This window comes from Esox lucius, chromosome 12, assembly GCF_011004845.1.
Source record: "Esox lucius isolate fEsoLuc1 chromosome 12, fEsoLuc1.pri, whole genome shotgun sequence".
Taxonomy (NCBI): Eukaryota; Metazoa; Chordata; class Actinopteri; order Esociformes; family Esocidae; genus Esox; species Esox lucius.
In genome coordinates this window covers 22,676,347-22,697,062 of record NC_047580.1, presented here as the reverse complement: position 1 = coordinate 22,697,062, position 20,716 = coordinate 22,676,347, and the positions used below count along the sequence as shown (strand labels likewise).

General features: G+C 40.9%; 1 protein-coding gene across 2 annotated transcripts in view; it reads right to left on the bottom strand.

Moving 5' to 3' along the window:
* Positions 1-1,677: 1,677 nt before the first annotated feature.
* The window catches only part of dlgap4a (discs, large (Drosophila) homolog-associated protein 4a), a 102,273-nt gene continuing 83,234 nt past the window's right edge, over positions 1,678-20,716 (bottom strand). For both annotated transcript variants that reach the window (XM_034295916.1, XM_010891449.4), the window contains 6 exons: positions 7,808-8,232; positions 7,609-7,700; positions 6,041-6,486; positions 5,528-5,619; positions 4,635-4,778; positions 1,678-4,479 (listed from right to left, as the gene is read on the bottom strand). In XM_034295916.1, coding sequence (XP_034151807.1) covers positions 4,258-4,479; positions 4,635-4,778; positions 5,528-5,619; positions 6,041-6,486; positions 7,609-7,700; positions 7,808-8,232 — 1,421 coding nt within the window. In that variant the 3' untranslated portion in view covers positions 1,678-4,257. The remainder of the gene's footprint in view (positions 4,480-4,634; positions 4,779-5,527; positions 5,620-6,040; positions 6,487-7,608; positions 7,701-7,807; positions 8,233-20,716) is intronic.

The window sequence follows — 20,716 nt, the reverse complement described above, 5'->3', positions numbered from 1 at the left end:
GGGGAGTGTCAGTAAACTGCTATCTTTAAGTCTCCTCACAGATGTTCAATCGGGTTAAAGTCTGTGCTTTCGCTGGGCCACTCAAGGACATTCACAGACTATTCCCTGGTTTGTCAGGATGTTGTTGATGAATCTTCACCCCAGTCCAGGGTCCTGTGTACCATCCTACCCTTAATTTGTCCCTGTTGCATTTTGACCAAAGTCTGATCTTGGCGTCGTCAAACCAAATAATATTTTTCCATGTCATATGCCTTTAAGGGTGGGGTGGCTTCCAGTTTACAATGAAGGCCTTATTAATGGAGTGCTACAGAGATAGTTGTTCTTCTGACAAATTAATAACCATATCCTGGTTATTAATTTGGCTGACAGGCCAGCTCAAGGATCGGGTCTTGCTGGTTCCAAACTCCTTCCTTATCTCAATGATGGAACCCACTGTGCTTATGGAAACTTTTGATGCATCAGAAAGTTTTTCCTAACCTTCCCCAGATCTGTTTTAACACAATTATCTCTCTGAGGTCTACAACGAGTTCCTTCGTGGCTTGACTTTTGCTCTGCCGTGCACTGTGAAGCATGGGACCTTGTATAGACAGGTGTGGGCCTTTCGTAACCATATCCAATTAACTGAATTTGCCATATGTGGACCCCAATGAAGTTCTAGTGATATCTCAATGTGGATTCAAAGGACAAAGAGTTCAAACAGTAGAGAAAGTCAATAGGTCGGAATACTTTCCAAAGGCACTGTTAATGGCCCCCCAGTCTTTTCTGTTAATCCACGTTTTGCTATTTGCATCTCTCAGAGTTCTTGGGGATAGTGTAAACACCAGTCACAAGCCTAAGGAGGTATATCTACAGTCAGCTAAGTGAGATTATAGTGTTTCTGTCCATATAAAAAGCTAATCTATGTAGAATAGATGTTGTAGGCGATTTTCTTAAGAGTCCCATCATTTCCCTGAATGAAATAGATGCTTGGCAAAATGTTACACATTTTTCATACAGTCCAGATCATCAGCTCTTTAAATCCAATAGATGACAGTCTCTTTTGCAACAGGGTATATGCATTGAGGGGTTGTCACGGTCAGACATCCATTATAGCCCTTTATAACTTTAGAAGTACTTCATACAAACTGCCTAAAGATCCCTGATCAGGCCCTTTTATCTTGAAGAATTGGGGGAATAAATGTTTACTCCCTTTCAGGCTCCTGATTCTGGAATCTATACCACTGTCAGGCAGACGTCAGTCTTTTACCAGATCTAACTATGATTGATGAAGACATGAACCAAATTCACCCATCCTGAATGACAGGCTGCTTTTGCACAACCAGCCCAATTATCATCTTTCAACCAGCATTCATTTGTCTTTTGACCAATTAGATAAACACTAGGGAAAAAAACCTGTGATTTGTCAAAATACAAATGAGTGGAAAACATCAGAACTGGGTTGCTTGTGTAAACTCAGCTACAATGAGACTATACCATTGTCTCCATCCCTGAAAAAGACATAGTAGTTGGTGATCTTAACATGATTCCTTTTCTGAGCTATGAAGAAGACTGTTCGAGGTGAGATGGTTAATGTTTTCAGATTATAAAACACAGCAAAATATAATTGAAGAGTGATTATATCATCAGTAATATTAACACCTGAGTTAATATTACAAAACGAGTAGACTATAGTAAGGGTGACAAGATGTAAAAGGGATGTTTAATGATTTCTTTGGACAATGAAATGTACATGTCCGCAGTTGATGAATTATGAAAACAAAATAACATCCTAGCACTGCTGCGTGCCCAGTTCTAAATCTCCAACTCATTGATATTGACATAAAAATACAAAACTAATTGTGGCTTTCATCAGTATTTTAGGTTAGCCTATTGTGAAGCAGCTATTATCCATTTAGGGGGAGAACCAGCTTGGCAAGCGGTATGTAGTACTGAGATCCTGAAATTGCAGATACTTGTTGCAGATCATTAATTTCTAAATTCCAAATCAATCCTTATAACTTTAGGTAATATTGTATTTACATCACAGTCTTCTGATCAGAGCTTTACTCCTGATCCTGGGTAGAATTTCAAGTACCATATTGTTAATACCTCTCCAATAATTTCACACTGAGTGGCTGGGCTAGGGTGTTAATTTGGAATTTAACAAATTAATGAAACATTACGATTCATTTCAGAAAAATAAATTTCTTTTTATGAGAAATGCAAAGCTAAAATCTCATATACATACATACATGCTGTAGTGTGATATTGGGAATAATCCTCTTACTCAGTGAATGAAATGGTTTCTCTTGGAACACTTTCCACATTACACCATCCCTGTACAATGGCCAATGCTATGCAGCACCACCAATTCTATCCAAACCCAGACAAATACCAATATATATAACCATTTTGGCACAGGCAAAATTAGTTGCATTTTGGCTGACTGCATGATTAATTCAAACAGGCCACAGAAAAATCTCTGGTAAAAAACGTTTTAAAATAATTTATCGTAGTCCCTGAATCTATACACTGTATACAGGAATGAGAGATCAAGAAGCCCACCACACGGCATATGGGAGTACATTAATTCACCGTGAGCATTGTCTGAAACATGGGAACAAACCAGGCATAGTGCTTAAACCAATGTTTTGATACTAAAGCTTTTTGAATGCACTGATCAGTGACATTGCAAACATTTCTTTAGCTGAAAATGTATGGCATGTTTGTATTCTTTTGGATCATTATTCATTTCAGTTGGTGTTAAGGCTTTTGACCAATTAAAGTGGTTATTAATGGTTCGTGATGATCAAAGTGCTGTTATGGTAAGACTGTTTGTGACTGAGCAGGCATCCTGAAAAATCTTGCCTAGTCAGAAAACAACTCCTAGTCTAAGAACTAGACAAGAGGAAACAGTATAGTGGAAGCTCCTCAAAGCAGATTATGACAAGGCTGAAACATAAAATTTGACTTTAACCTAGCGCTTGCCTTCAGTTCTAAAACGTTTATTTATGAATGGGCATTAGAATAGATGTTACATTGCTAGCTCAAACATCAACATTCTCATTATTGCTTATACTAGTTGTCTCCCCAAACCACTGGGTGAGTTCTGGCTTATGCCGGTGAAAATAAACCAGTTTTTGTAACCAGGCAAGACAGAGGAACTTGGAGGTGTCCTGTTTCAAATGTAATGGAGGGTGAGTGGGAAACAGGGAATGTTTAAAAGTGGTGTGCAACACCTCATGGTCCCCAGAACCAAATATGGTTAAAGTCAGTCAAAATGAACCAGAAGAGAGAACTTGACCTAAATATATGTTTCAAGTGTGGAAGGTGCTGTTATCAAGTTATTTTCAATGCATATTACATTCCTACTGTAGCACACATCAACTGGCCATAGTACCCACCCACCCCAATATAAGACTTAAAATATGATTCTGCACACACACAGCATGAGTGAATGTGAATGAATCATGTGAGAAGATCATCCTCATCATGAGAGTACATGGTCTATTAAAAAAAATACCTTAGTACTGAACACTGGATCTTGTCTAACAAACAATCTGGTAAAGAACATTTAGAAAAAGAACCCTTTTGGTAGTAACCAGAGTGTGAGACAGGATGCTACAGCCTTCCTCTGATCTTTCTTCTACCTCTGAGCACAGGACAACACAATCAACTCATAGATTCCATACACAGTAAAGCTTATCGTCCACACCCAATGGTGGCAGCCTAATCTGGAGAGCGAACAGGAAGACTGTGTGGTCAGTCAGTGAGTACAGCTGTGTGTATCCTGAGTGTGTGTGTGTGTGTGTGTGTGTGTGTCTGTGTATTTGTTACATCACTGGTAAACGCCAGGGCTGCTTGGACTAGCCCAGCCTGTAGACCTAGACGTAGTTAGGGGGTGAGAAGACAGTAAATGCATGATACAAAGATTCTTCAGCTCAAAAGGATGTCCTTTTATCCGAGATACTTCCACATTTAAAGACAGTCTCGATATATTTCAAGAGGAGATACTTATAATATTAATAGTAATAACAATAGTATTAAATGTCTGTTGAAGTCCTTTCCTCCATGGCAGCCCGGAAGGAAGTGGTTTTGCATTGTTCTAATGGGTATAATGGTCCTGTGATCTCTTGGGTTCTTATATCGAATGCTGCGCTGCCGTTTGGGGACTCTATATCCCTGGGTGGATTGTGTGTGTGTGTGGGAGACTATTCCTACATTTGGAGCAGCGTGTTTGTGTGTTCCTTCATGGGGGAGAACGGTGGCCATCTGTTCTCAGAGGCGTGTCTGGGCCTCAGGTACGTAGATCTCAATGCTGTCTGAGCTTTCCGTTGCAGAGTTCTGCCGTACTGATGCTGCTCGCTTGGCCGCCATCAGGCGTTTTCTGGCCTCCTGCCGCTGCTTGTCCACTGCAGAGTCCATACTCTGGTCCTTCCCAGCAGTTAGCTTGGGTTTGGAGGACTTCTTTGGCACAGACAGGGGTGCGGCCTTCTTCTCCTGAGGATAACAGACTTGAATTAAGAGACGTGATGTTTAGGATGCAAAGACAACAATGCAAACCCATAGAGTCAGGATGTTATTTTGTTTTATAGAAAACATGGAGGACAAACACATGTAATCAAAATCTATAAGGTGAAGCATGATTCCAATACCTTCTTCTCTGGCAGCTGCCAGTTGTTGGATTTGAGTTGCCAGAGCTCGTCAAACTTGACACTGATGTCCTCCACAGAGAGCTGCAGCAGGTCCCAGAATCCAGCCAGATCTTGAGCCGTGGGCCGAGGTTTGGCGTTCACATTCTAGCAGACAGGAAGTGACAGAATATTTTACCATTGTCTTTCATACTTTTTCTAAAATAACACATTGCATTGTAAATGAAACACTGATTGGAGCCACGTTGGTTGGGAAAAGTGGCTTGGTGTGTTTGGCATGTTCTTCCCTGATGGCTAGTGGCCTCAGAGACCGGTAGCATTGGGAAGACTAATTATGGCACCTCGGGTTTTTTGATAACAATTTGAGCTACATTAATAGGATTCTGTGTTAAAAACACTTTCTCTGCCTCCCATCTGAATGAAAACTAATTTGACATTTTCTGAATTTCTGACATTATCATACAATCTCTTTTAAGTTGAGGAAAATGGCAAAAATATAAGACTTCATAATTGGCCGATTTGAATATAGATCAACTTGAATTTGCCTGCACCTTAATGTGCACTGCCATTGTAGACCAGTCTATTTGATTCTATTTCCCCAAGCACTACTGGTTGCCATGTATCAGTAAATTGAATGTTTAATATGACTGCTGTTTGCTAACCTACTACCCAATGAGGCCAATGCAGTCTCAAACCTATCAAATCTGTTGTTTGTTGCCATCAAGCTTAAAATAGTAATAAAAGAAAAATAGCTCAAAGCTGGGTCTCATATGTTTTGACAACAGGGGGAGCTCTAAAACAACCCAATCGGAATGCAGGCAGTGAAAATGATGCCTTGAAAGAAGATGAAAGGATTCTTTTTTGTTTGTTTATTTTACACGGTTAGTACAACTCACCAGGTTCTCTTCACAAAGTCCTCTGAACTGCTGGAACTTCTGGGCAATGAGGAGCTGGGCACTACCCACTGCACTGCGTACCGTCCCCATCACTACAGAGGAAAACAGACAGTCAGCCACCCACCCGAACAACACGCCAGGTTTTCCACACAGCCTCAGCTCACCAAGGCCATTATAATTGTACGGTTATTACCTGCCCGCCTGGAATATCATGCACCCGCCTGACACGGAGGAAAATCATCTACCCGCCTGACAGACAATTTAGATATAACCATCTACCTTCCTGATCCAAATCATGGATGATCAAAGAAATCAGCCTGTCAGGGGTAATTCATGAGTCTCTTCTGTCCCATCATCTCCACAGCAGACTAATATAAGGACTGTGCTGTTTTAGGGCTTCAAGGAACAGCCAGGGCAATCATTTCAAGGCCACTTCCACATGAGACTGAGAGGGCCTCTCTATTAGTGAAAGTACACATTTAGCTCGCTGGGGTCCTGTGTATTGTCTCTTACCCTCCTCTGAGATGTCCTTGTCTTTGGTTTCCTGCTCCATCTGTTGACACCAGCCCTCCATGCGTGCAGTCTCAGCCTGTAGAAGTTTAAGGAACCAGTTGCCGTCCCGGAGGCAGGCGTGCAGGGCAGGCTGGGCTGTGTCTGCCGAGACACTGCCGTTGCCGCTCTCCAAACTGGGGTCCGGAGGGGGCAGGGAAGACGGATCCAAGGCAGAATCCAGGCTCTCCGCCGGGGCCGCTCTGGCCGGCACTGGAGCGTGTTTGGGGGACTGCCGTGTCACCCCTCTGCCCTCACCGTTAGAGGCGGCGGAGGGGTGTTCTAGCGGCTGGCTGTTACAGTTGCAGTTTGGCCTACTGTTGTTCTCTGGTGGAGGGGAGTCCTGCTGAGAGTCCTGAGCCTCGGTCTCGGTGTTCTGTCTGGATGCCATGCTGCTGGCCCGGCTGAGTCTGGACACGGGGACACACACACACACACACACACATTATAACTGGAGCAGGTCGGAGATGATTCATTGTGGACGGAAACCGTTTGACCATGAGGCCCTGACAACCGTGAATCACTGCCAGGCAATTCCACAGTAACAACATAATGCTGACTTTGCTTTATAATGTAGGCAAAAGAAAAGTAAACCATGATGACAATTAGTGCCATCTGTGTTTTACAAAATGTTGCTATTATATTCCCCCCCCCCCCCCCCTTTTGGTATGCATCGTCTCATTACTATAGGACTGCTGTTCCGCTATCTTTGAGCACACACACAAACGCACATGAACAAATGTTTTATAAAACCATTCGTGCGAGGTCAGACTTCCTCCCCAAACAACAGCAAGACATCCTTATGAAGTAAACTTTGAATGACATATATAGGACACCACAGAAGCTGAAAGCACATTGCTTTACTGGCATTTACTTTAGAGAGAGAAAAAAATGTCAGAGACAGACAGGAGTGACAGAGAGCACCCCAAAGACAGTAAGCAGGACACAGAGAGAGTGGGAGAGAGACAGACTGAGTGACTGGGAGAGAGACAAGATGAAAGGCAGCTGGATTACAGCTTTCAGCGATAGTGAAAGAAGTGGGCAACACAGTCCAACCAATGTGATTAGGGGGAAACGACTCTGCACTAGGCTGTCAAAAAAGGCCAGTTCTTCACAGCATTCTGCCCATTCCACTGAAGCCAAAACAAGAGAAAAAAAAAAAGGCCATCAGTCAAAGAGAGAAAGGCGCTACACTAACACTGCTACTAACTGCAAGGGCCGGCTCAGATTGACTGCTGAGTGACCTTGGCAACTGTGACCAAACAGGCTGAAGCCGTGCCAGGGAGGGGAGGGAGGGAAAACATTGATCAGAGGGCGTGGATGGATGGCTAGATGAGGAACAGCTGGCCACAGCAGAAGGACCACAAATACAGAAATGTGGAGCAGCTAAATATAGAAAATGTCAGCAAAATGTAACTTAAAAAGACAAGGTCTCAAATGTGAACATGATGACAACTACAAGTACCTCTGATCAATCAACTGACTGGGATTAGAAGTGTGATATTATCTTGACTTAGTAAGGCTTGACTTACGGCCGGCCGTTAACCACCTGCACTCCAATAGACTGGAACTTGGTCGAGGGGAGCGCCTGATCGTCTCTCTGGATTGGCTGAACACAGTCCACCTACGAGTGAACCATTACAAGGGATGAGTCATAAATACCCTCTGTACAGATCACAGTGGATCAGATAGACTTAAGATGAACTACGATTGGACTACGACTGGGCTCACCTGGACACCGATAGACGAGAGCTTCCTCTTGGTGGGCACAGGCTCGGGGAGGGTCAGGGACTGGTCTGGGGTGAGGCTGGGGCCGGGGTTTAGGCTTTCATTCTGGGGCTCAAACTGGGTGCCAGAACTTGTGGTGGAGCTAGAGGTGGCTGGTAGGTGGGATTCCCTCGGGGCAGGGACAGGGGCTGGAGCCGGGGGCTTGGGGCCCTTGGCCAAGCTGCTGGTACGCAGGCTGCAGAGGCTGTCGGAGGAGTTACTGCGTTCCGATTGGCTATTGGCCTCGCTGCGGCGGTCCTGTTGGTCCAGGTATGTGTCCTGGGCCGACTCAGTGCTGCTCTGCACGGTCACAGAAGGGTAGGGCTTGGAGGTGGTGCGCGGAGGGACCGGTGGCGGGGCCGTCTTGTAGGAACTGTCTGCACATGTACCTGGGAAAGAGGAACCAGAGGAGGGGCCATTAGGTGAAACGTGAACCAGGAAATGCAGGAAGGTAAAGTAGTGCCAACTGAAACACCACAGTAGATAATGGAGCTGTAAAAGAATTGGGCAGATAAAGACAACCTGAGCCCTAGAAGGTTATCGCGGACAAATGCAATGAAACATGACCAGCAGGTACAAAAGCAAAAACGCCCTTTCCTAAACATATTTTCCCCATGCCTAATACACACAAAACACCTCCATGTTTCCTGTCAACCTGCAGTTTCAGTTCCATTGACGTCAGTCAGTCTCTCCCTGTGGGACTCGCTTGCCTTAACTAGTAGCACTGCTTACACATACAATCAGAATTCTCAGGGGACTACAAGGTTGGACATTTTAGAAATTGTGTGCGCAATGGAAATGTACCTGTGTATGTGTGTTTATTTTTAATGGGAGTAGTTTTCCATGTATGTTTTCCCGTATATGTTTGTGTTATAGTTTCGGACATGAGAAACAGAGGAGAGGAATCTTGCAATTAGTCAAATCACACACAGCTTAAAGGCTGCAAATGAGATCATACAGTTATTCTTTTTTGTATGAAAGGTATACAAAGGGAATTGCGGTAACCAAGATGATCATTTCTGCAATGGACCTCAAACTTTTGACCAAATTCTATCCGCTACCACTTAATATGAATGGAGCAGTAATGCAGCTGCATTATTTACATTCTACAAGTGCCATACCTTTGGAGGTTACTCACTGAGGAGAACCAATCAAAGTTTCACAGCCTAAACTGTTGACATTCCTGGATGGGGAAAGTAAAAATTCTATTATAACAGTGTAGTTCTAAACAGACTGCTTACCGGCAGTACACATTTTCCCTCTGGAATAGTTAACGCCAAACCGAATAATAACACACGCTTCATTTAGACCTGGAAGACTTTCATAGTTAGTGAACCAGCGGTTGTGATAATAAATAATGCTATTTACTGAGCCAATGAACGATAACCGACACCACATGCTTTTACTACTCTGTAATCCATTCACTGACACCTCTGGGATAATAAAGCTATATTCATTGATTTTATTCTAAACATAACATTAAAAAGGTCACTCGCAAATGCCAATCAGTGTTACTCATTATATTTGGATAAGTAGCAACATTAACACCTTGGTAAATTACATTATATTATCATTGCTTGCTTTCAAGTAAAATATATTCATTCAGTGAATCTTCAGCCATGAAGAGGTCAGTCACACAAATGTTAGCCATCAAGAGCCATCAAGTACTGGGTAAATACATCTCAGATTTCCTGTCTATCACACAATCACGATAAAACATTATGTATAAACACTGACCATATAATCAATACCAAAGTCCAAAGGAGAATTTTTAACTTCCTAACTAGGGCTGCACGATATATCGTTTCAGAATAGACATTGTGATGTACACAACCGCAATAGTCACATCGCAGAACGTGCGATTTAGTAAGGTAAACATATATCAGTCTGCAATATATATATTTTTTTCTAATGGAAAACCAGGATTATATCTGTCTGATATAAGGTAATTTACTTTGATTTATGTGTTATTGGATACATAACATGCACGTTGTGGAGAGTGCCTTGTAATTGTGGCCACAACACAAGGCAACCCGACCAATTTGTTCGATCATTTAAGGCGGCACCACAAATCTTCGTATGACGAGTTCAAAGCATCTCAAGGCCCCCCAAAGCAAAAATCTATTTCAGATGCATTTGCCAGTATTACACCATACGAGAAAGGTTACAAACGGCAGAGAGAAATCACAGATTCCAGAACATTTCACATCGCCAAAGACATGGTACCAATTAACATGGTTACCAAAGAGGGTTTTAAAAACACGATCCAGTCACTTGACAAGCAGTATGTAATGCCGTCACGCAACTATTTTTCTCAAGTTGCCATCCCAGAGCTGTACGAGAAATGCAAGACAGAAGTTGAAACTGAGCTGTCACAAGCGGAATATTATACAGCAACAACAGACTTGTGGTCCAACCAGACAACGGAATCCTATAAGTCTGACCATTCACTTTATTAATGATGTTTTGCAAAATGCATTTTCCCAGAGGATCATACAAGTGAGAACATCGCAACAGGGATGAGAGAAGCTTTAGCAGATTGGGGCCTAGATGAGAGTCGTCTAGTCTGTATAACAGACAAGGCCGCGAACATGGTGAAGGCTGCCGCTCTGAACAAGTGGACCAGATTGCAATGCTTTGGCCACAGACTGCAGTTACAAGATGCATCTGCATCTTGTAAGTTATGCCCAATTGTGCATTCTATTTTACTACTGTTGCTATTGCTATACCCATTACTATTACATATAATTACCTAGCAACCTGTTCTGAAATATAACAATTTTCATGAGTTTCATAAATGTTTATTGTAGAGGATGGGACTGGGGAAGAATGAAGGATACATACTCTCAGGTTGATAGCCAAAGCTCTTTCTGAAAACATCCTGTATTTTTTCATATCGCAATATATCCCAGAAAAACTAAATATCGCAACGTCAGTTATGTCCAATATCGTGCAACCCTATTCCTAACCTGTCGAACTAGTTGGTAAAGTGGTGAAAGTAGCGGGTTTGTGTTGACATTTGGAGCTTTAGAATGTTGAGGAAATCCCCGGTAAGTCTTAAGTGTTAAAAGGCATACAAAGTTCAATATGTTTTAAATATAAAAGATTAAAAAAAGTTGTTTAGAAGAGATGCTGGAACAGTCTACACATTTAGAAGTTTAAACCACATTTCTAGTTTAAAATGGTGTAAGTTTAATTGCAGGCTGAATAACAACAGTTACTCATAACTGGGGCCTCATTAGAAGCCCCAGCAACATTGTACTTTATTCATATTTCTTACCAAAAAATTATAAAACCTGAGGGAAAAAAGCAATATTAACAGCAACAACCTCAGAGCAATTACGGTTAATTGTCTTGCATAAGGACAAAAAATATTTCACTTAGCCATCTTGGAAATTTGATCTAGCAACCTTTTGGTTATGGAGCACATACTATAACCACTAGACCACTTCCTGAATTGGTATACAGTGCCCTTCAGATTTATTGGACCCCTTGGTAAAGATTAGCAACAACAGCAATTAAAAAAATTTAATTGTTTTCCTGCTAGATATTCCACTACATATCCTTTGAGGTAAAAATATTTCCACCCTAAAGTGTCAAAATTATAGGCACCCCTCAGAGTTTTTATATTATAATTATTCTGGAGAGCAGAATTCTGTAGCTTCCTAGTGAGCATGTATCAAAGAAAAAGATATGAGAAATCTGGATTATTAAAACTGTCAAACCTCACAAGGGCTCAGGCTCTCACACACACTTTAAGTAGGGGATTCAAATCCTCCACCTACGGGATATGGATTCGGTAATTCTCATAAAATACATATATTTCTTTATTTCCAGAGAGAGATACAGACCATGCTCTACCCAGATTCTGACGATGGATGACGACCTTTAGTATACTAAGGCATCGTAGGTTGATTTACACATGGTTTGGAGTTTTAAGAAAACATACTACAACCAACTTAAGTGAAGAGGGTTAAAACCATTCTAAAATAAGCGATTCATTATGTGAAATCAACTGGAGCATGGCTACTTGATAAGTTGAGAAATGTCAAATAAAGACATCAAGCTCAGTTACTGATAAGTGATATGCTGCCTCTCCTATTTTTAATAAAATTAACATTATTTTATTTAGCCTGAAACCAGTTCTTTGTCTAGTCAGATGGATCATGCCTGCCTGACTACCTTCATTAATATTGTTTATTTCCAGTAGTACCTGTCTAACAGATGGAAAGTTATGGGTATGTTAATATTGAAGAAACATTTATTCTGTGACATATTTTAGTATCTGATTATTTTAAAAGGAAACAGCCTGCATGACCTGATCCTGGATATAAAATAAAAATTGCTACATTTTGAAAAGTAACCAGAAGGAAGAGCACACCCAGGCATAAACATGAACAGGGCTGAAGCAGGTTGAGAGCTTAAAGTACCTTGGTATACACGTCCATAAATCCCCACACACAGACACACTTTTGAAGAGCATGTACATACTGTTCCCCCCTAGGGGGCTGAACATTATTTGTATGGACCCTGAATCACTCACACAAACACAAGTTTGTACAGCTACCCTCATGGGGACCAGAAAATAGAAATTGCATGCTCCCTTGCCCTAATCTTAACCTCAATAAAGTAACATTTATGCCTAAACATGACCTAGATGTAATGCCTAACCTTAACCAACAATGCCTGGACCTTAAAGGAACCCCAATTCTAACTATAAAATCAATTGTAAGTTTGACCCTAAACCGGAAATTGACTTTCGCCTCACGGGGACCGGCAAAAGGTCCCAATGAGGTACATTTTTTCTGGTTTTACTATACTCATTGGGACATTTTGTCCCCATTCGTTCAGTAAGACCTAACCCTCAATTACCTGGACTTTGTACTGGATCTCCTTGTATATAGCCATTCTAGTATAGAGTAAAAGTATAGACTTTACTTACCGTAATGAATGATATTAGAAAAGAAGTTGCAATAAGTGGTCGGTATAGACTAACAATCATAAGACATTCACTGGACTGCTCTTACCACAGACATTTCCAAGGAGACAAAGTGGGAATTACCAGCCAAAGAAATAACAGGTCTGGCTCAGAGACCAGGGGATTTCACTGTAACCTAGTGCTTAAGGGTGGACCTGGCCCCTGTTCCTGTGGTTGATTAGAGGGTTGCAGATAGGTAATTACTATAGCGACAATCCGAAGCCCATCAATTGGGTCAGACGGGGCTTATGTTGTTGCTAGATACAAATAAAAATTGACATTTATAAGGACTACGATGCTAATATGAAGCTATATGAGAGGAACAAACATTTACAACTGATTGCATTGGTGCATGTTCAACATCTTTTAACCATCTCAAGTTTATTATTTATTCTCAAACATTTAACAACCCATGAAGATTTATACCAAAATATAGTATTCAATCACAGACATCATACCCACATTTAACATCCAGTCTAAATAGTAATTTGTATAGGAATAGTATACAAATGTATTTTTTGTCAGGGTATTGATTGTTTGTGCACCTAAACATTGCTTCCATTTGAAGGGCTGATTTAGGGAAATTTAGGCTGCTGTATATGCAACACACCAAGCTAACTTGACCTATTTCTTCTACAAATGATTACCCTCCATGTACTCTCATTACACTGACAAACTATGCAAACAAATATACTTAAGAAAAATTAATTGTCCCAGCAGGCCAATACAGTACTTGGGAGGAGGACAACATGAAGAATGCACCAAACCATTTTAGGACTCTAACTGGCAAAAACAAAACATTGTATTTTTGTAAAGGTACATTTATGGCATGCTATGCTATATTAAATATAGCCCTCCATTGAAAGTCACCGTAATGTTAGCCATTCTAGAAGTAATGCCACTCCAATGAAAGGGGTCAGTGCAGCCATTGTGGTCATAAATGTAATTCACTTATTAGCCTGGCACTTCTTGGATATTTAGCCTGGCACTTCCTGGATATATATTTTTTTACATTAAAAACTAAAGCTGGCTTTCACTTGTGATTGGCTAGCTAGCAGATACATGAATATCCTAATGACTGTCCACATGACATATCGTCTTTCTAAATTATATTCTTGTAGGTTATAAATATCACAGTAACCTCAATATCCCGTTTATTTCAACATGGAAGTGTGGACAAGAGTGATAAGTTCTTCTGTCAACCACACACGACAGGCTGCTTCATTTCATCAATCATTAAAATGCCACCAATGCAGAGTAACAGGCCTTTGGAATCTAGCAGTAGCCACAAGCCACGTAGGGCTGTCTCATACATTTCTGTAATATTAACAACTGTCTCGGCTCTGGGCTCAGTGCCAGCTGGGGACAAAAGGACAAATGACGCCTTGAGAAAGCAGCACATTCCTCAAATACCCAAGACAAAAGCAATAGCGCAGGTAACGTAGTGATGAGGACAAGTTAATTAATGTGGCGTGTTAAGTGTTGTCACGTCTTAAGTAGCATAAGCCTCTTTATCCCATGTCTACGAGGCTAGCGGGCACATAGGCTAGTGTACCATACAAATGTGTACACAGACCACTTAATCACCAAGCATATGACAGAAAGGCCATAATGAGATCATAATCACTCAGGAACTACAGTGACAGAGAAAGTGCTGTTTTCAAGCATTCTACTACTTTGTACTACTTCACTCATAGCAACGGCTTCCGGTTCAGTCCCGCTGTGATTTGTACTACTGCACCATCCTTGCCCTGTAGGCCTCCATTCCCCCATGGGCTGACTGCCCAGAGGTGATTAAGAAGTACGTAACCTAAGCTGCTTGGAACCTCAGCCAATGGCTTCACACAGTATCAGATAGCCAGAGCTAGCATCGGTAGGGGCCAACATCATGCTCACTAGGTTCAGCAAGGTCAACGCTAGTCCTATCATGATTTTGCACCCCATAAGATAGTCATGGTATCAGCCACTAATGACCATGAAATTAAAGAAAAAGACCGACTACAAAAACTTAAAAAATAAAATAAAATCTCTGCTAAAAAGATTTGTTGGGCAAATAAAGATCTCTCAAATACTAACTGGAGGAACTGTAATGAAAGAATGGTGTTGAAAGCCTGGGCAGAAGCCAACTCTTTACTAATAGGCCTACTCCTCTCTGGTTGAGGAGCAGCTTAAGATACTCCAGAAGTACACCACACAATTAGAGCTGGGCGATTAATCAAGTTATACGCCAAATGTCCATATTAGGAATCAAAGCAATCTCCTTTTTCTACGCTCATGTAGCTTTATCGGCAAAACAGTGCTGCATCTTAATGGTCTGTCAGCTCATTTCCTATCATGTCATAAGCAAGTAAGAACACACACACACACACAAATCAATCCTGAACAACGTTTCATAATGATCATTGCCCAGGTAGTAGCCTAAGGCAGTAGTCAATCACAAAAAGGATAAAATGTAAAGGTGATATAATCGAGACAAAACATATCTGCTCTATTACATGGAAATAGCTTCATTTTAAGATATCAAACTAATTTCCTTTGCATAAATATCACAACATTTTTTGTTTTCTTCATCTCAATTGAGTTGTGTTCTAATTAATGGAGTCCCTGATACTTTTGATAGTAGAAAAACAGTCCAAGACACTTGTGTCTGCTTTTGACTATTGCGGATATAATCTCAAACTTGAACCACCTTTTACCCTTGCATGAAATTAGTACTGCTGGATGCTTTCTTGAAGAAAAAGGTATCTGGTGATTGTAATGAGGTATAATGTGTTTGCCTTGAAAAAACCTTTGAGTACAGCGCTACATATATTTTATTTTGTATTAAGCTTTGATCCGACATTAAAATGTTTTGTGTATTATGTACAGGCTGTTATTGTAAAAAAAAAAAAAAATAAATAAAAATAATATATATATATATATAAAATATAATACCAAAATGTAATGATTTGGAACAAAAAAAGGGGCCACATGACAAAAGATTTGAATACCTCTGTACTAGGCAGTAGGCAAAATAATGTCTGTATGGGTCATTGAGTTTCTCCTACTCTGAAAGCACTTACCACCCATTACAACAGTAACACCACTGTCAACATGCTGACGATCATCAAGTTAACCTAAATTGGATCACTTGTTAAAAGCAACACAGTGAATGCTCAAGGACACACTAGCTCTACCTGCATGCATGTGAGATGTATCCGATTACCAATAATGGGCCAGCAGCCAGTTAAATGCTGGCTAAATGAATGAATAATGTGACCCAGTCTTATTTCAACATAATTTGTAACAGATTCAAAATCAGTTTTATGTACTCTGACATTTTGGGACATACATTTTCTGAGATTGCTATGGGATTCAGATGGTTTAATTAATGTTTGTCTTATTTAGCAGAACCCCTTACCCTACCAGATAGGATGTATGTTAATTAGGCAAACGAGCCTGTGGGGAGATGAGACACCGCACAAATTTGACTGTTTCCCAACCTAAAGGGTGTGTTTTAAGCACTCAAAACATTCAACATCCTGCTTAATAAAACCCTGGACTGGACTGAACCACCCGGAGCTGCATCCCATCTAAACAAAGGATTTTTTTTACACCTTTATGAAAGATATCAAATTATACTTAAGCCGCTAAACAATCTTTTGTAGTATGAACTTGCTTGTAAGTAATTTTACTAGCAGCTGTATTCAATTTCTCTGGCAAACTACATGCCTGAGCAGGGAGAGTAGTGCTAGGCATTCCAAGCCTTTTGAGCCACATTTCACAGATTGTGAAATGCATGTTCCAGTGGGCTACATTTCACTGTGCCTACTTATCGCATGATGAGGTAGAGGAAGAAAACAGCAATTAGTCAGATTGTTACCCAGCTTTGTGTGGCCAAATACATTGCATACAATTAAATTAATGTTTTCACATGAGAAATTACAGTAACAAAAATCTATTGCCTTCGACAAAATATTACTTAATTTCATCCAAGCACTGTTGTACGTTTCAATGTAATTCCAGGTTTCGTATATATAGGCCTGGTGCAGTCGTAAATCAAAAAGTGATTAATGTAAGTGCTAATGAGTTTTGCAGCCTCTGTGGTCCCAATCCATGGCAAGGCGTTAGATCAGCCCCAGATTAACAGCATTATAGTGACCAAGCTGCAGGCTGACAGGCCAGACTGTCTGGCCTGGTGACCGGAGACTGGGGCACCATACAGAGCAGATGAGGGACAGAAAGGCACACAGTCTGCACAGCGCTAATGGGGAGTAGTGCTACTGATGGAAACTGGCCGGAAGACTGGACTGGGCAGGGGTGCCTAAAGCACAGTGACAGGAAAAGGAAACCACTTACACCACAAACAACAGCAGTGATTTACAAAGAGACTGGTAAACGGTTCAAACAAAAGCACTACAACCTCTCTTTTTTTTTTGCCGGTGGAGGACAAATAAAAATATAATACCTTTTACTCTAACAGCAGTGTTGCGGGCTCCTAGAGCTGGCCAGTCCAGTCAATGGCAGTTATAAGTTACTCCTGGACGGTCTTAAAATGCACCTGACATCCTGTGGAGTTTCCAAATGGCACTGAGTGGGATTGGTGTCAGCCTGGTGGAAAGCCTAACTAGCTGATGTAAAGACACCTGACATGACAAATGCAGGGTGAACACGGACTCGTGCGGCGGGGTACCGGCCTACTAAAGCTGGACAAATCCTTCTACAACACCAGTCACAATGACTCTTAGCAGCAAAACCCAGCCCATTAAGCTCATTCAAACAGGTCACCATGAAAACACCTCTATTTCTAGCTTAATTATCTACAGGTTTGTCTAGACAAATACAATGCTAAACGTTAATGACATAATATAATTATATGACTAGAAGTGTGAGCATGTTGTCCCATATTAATTAATATAGCATTTGGTTGTCCAGTCTGCATTACACTTTCCTTATCCTTCTAACACACATGGATTGGCCAACCGTTATTTGTACATTCTTGTATAGCGACTAGCTACATGAGTATTACAGCGTCCCCACTCCTCAGACAGAGCTGTTGAGATTGAACTATGACACCGCGCAGGAAATCCTCCTTGTGACCCAATTCCAAAAGACACTTGAATTGGACAGGGATAAAGACCCAGTAAAACCCAAATACTGAGTCCCTGGCTAAGGTTGCGTCCCTGTACTGTTTTGCCATTCATCTTCCTTCAGCACAACCCAACAGTGATTCATTTTACTACTCATCAGTCTACAACCCACTAATCCCTTTAGAAGCCCTGTTTGAAATGTTCCACATTTCACGCCACGATGCGGCTCCATCTCTCCACCCACTGACTCAACAGTGACCTCCAATGTGTGTGTGGTTAGACAGCGTGTGCGACCAGAGCATGTGACTCAGTGTCTGTGTATTCATGTACTGAGATAATGATCCCAGCCTTACAACAACTTTGAAGCTGACCAATCTGAGACAGTGAGACTTGGCAGGTTCCTGGTATACAGAGCAGAGATTGACTCGTCTTTAAAGAGGTCCAAAGCCGGAAGCTGCGCACTTGTTGAACATTAACAAAACTGACACGTCTATAGAGATAAAACGCAGCGGAAATAAAGCCATGAAATAGATTGCTTCTCAAATTATTGAAACAGATGAATGCCTATGACCATAGGTTCACCCGATCGATTGAATTCATAAGAACCATAGGGTGTTACTTCTAAGGAACACAAGGATAGACCTTTTCAACCACGGATGACATGTTTTCCATTTGCAAATTAGGGAGTACGGAATACATAATTACAGGTATATTATTATTACAATAATTTCAGGTATCATGGTCAAAATGTTAAGTAATATTTAAAATAGAAATTTATTCAGGAGGTCCCAGACTGCATCTTTAAGTAATATTATGACGTATGAAGTCATATTTAATCATATAAAGGTTGCTGTAAAGTAACTTTGGGTATAAAACTAAGGGATGAGATTTAAGTGAAAGTTGGTTAAAGTTGGTTAAACCAGTTGGTTAAACCAAGAGTTTGGAATGCACTAAGGAAGAGCTGCCTTCTCATAGAGGTTGGACAGTGGGTGCAAGCTTCCACTGAAAATCAGAGGACTGTGCAGAGAAGTGGGTGAACTTCGGTAAGTAGAACACCACGGGAGCTGCAATATCCTAGAGAATTTTCAGAAGTTTGATGGCATAAGTAGGGATCCCAACCCACAGTGAATTTCAGTAGTCCAGACGTGAAATGATGTGTACAAAGATTACACCACTTCCTGTGTGTGGCGAAGTCGTGCTCTATGAATGTTGTAGAGAACAGACACGCCGCAGTGAATTACTGCCTTGGTTTTTGCGTAGGATACCAGGGCCTTGGCTGAAACTCGGCGACAATTGGAAATGCACTGTATACCACACTCGTTGGTTAACTGTAAGGCCGAGATTGCTGAATAATACACAACCATTTACTTGAGCCATTGCATTATTACTGTATTTGAATTACTGTGCTTATTAAACATAAGTTACAATACTGATGGGATGAACTGCTAATGGTTTTCTGTTAATTATTAGCCTATGCTCAGAAAGGAAAATGATCTACCTTCTAACTGCAGACATAAATGGGATCCATTTTCAATTTACTGGCATTTAGCTATGTATCAAAAACAACTAAATGGTTTGTTGATGTGTTCCTAGCACACATCTTTGTCCATTGAATTTAAATAAATAGTGCATATAAATGATCAATCCAATTTCTGTCCATCAGGAGTAATACAACATAAGAGGAAGAAGATAGAGTTTATGGCTCCCCAAGTAGCTTACATTGTAAATGCATGAGCACCATGGCTGCTGGTTTGTTTCCCCTCAGGGGGCTGGAATGCAAAAGGTATTCAAATGTATGCATTCACTACTCTAAACCGCAATAAGAAATGTCAAATGTAATGGGTGGGTGAGTTATTTCTGGGTCAGTTATAACTATTTTGATTAGCTTGCGTATCCTTCCAGAAAACATGCAGTACACCTCTCCCACTTTGTTACATCTTACCCAGGGAACTACATACTATGTCCTCCTTGTCACATGAGATAGAGAATTATTTTGGCCTTAAAAGGCCTGCAAACTTCAGCAAATTAGAACCTAATTTTCTGCCTCCGTGGACAGTTAAGGCAATGCTACCAGTGTGCACTTAATCCTCATTCATGTAAACACTTTGATGTCACACACGACAAAAAACTGAATCAGCTGTGGATCCACATGCAGTGCAAAACAAGACAACATAAGTAGCCTTTCACCCAGATCAGAGCTGTACAAGCGAACAATGCATGTCACTAGATAGTCATCTATGCAAAAATGACTATATGGAACTAGCTTTTAAGGTTATCCTAGAGTGTGTGGCCACATGCTTTACTAACTAGTAGCTATGCACTGCATGAGTAATTGTCACACAAGGCACACAACTGTCTACCAGCCACTGTGGTAGATACAGATGCAAGCCAGTAAAGGCAACTGCAAATCTCTATGACAACTTTTATTTTTTGTATAGTGAATTGATGCAAATACATTGACACATGTCACCTAATCTTGATGAGATTTTCCTGGGTATCAAAATTCACAGGGGCTGTAGAACTAAAAGAAACTCAAGTTGAATAAAACACAAATGAACGGAGGAATAACTTAGAGCTTCCATTCTTATTTTTACACTACATTTTATGAAGATTATGACTCATACTATTTCAGTCAATATCACATGAATTTCACTTGTCACTGACCTGACGATTTCAAGATGGATGCGTCCTATTGATAAGCAGGAATGTTTACGTTTTTATTTACAAATTCAAGATTTAGCAAATTGTATGTTTTAAATTGCTTTTGATTGCATACGGTTATAAAGTGAACCCATACTTCGTAAACGAATGCATTTCCACTTCAAC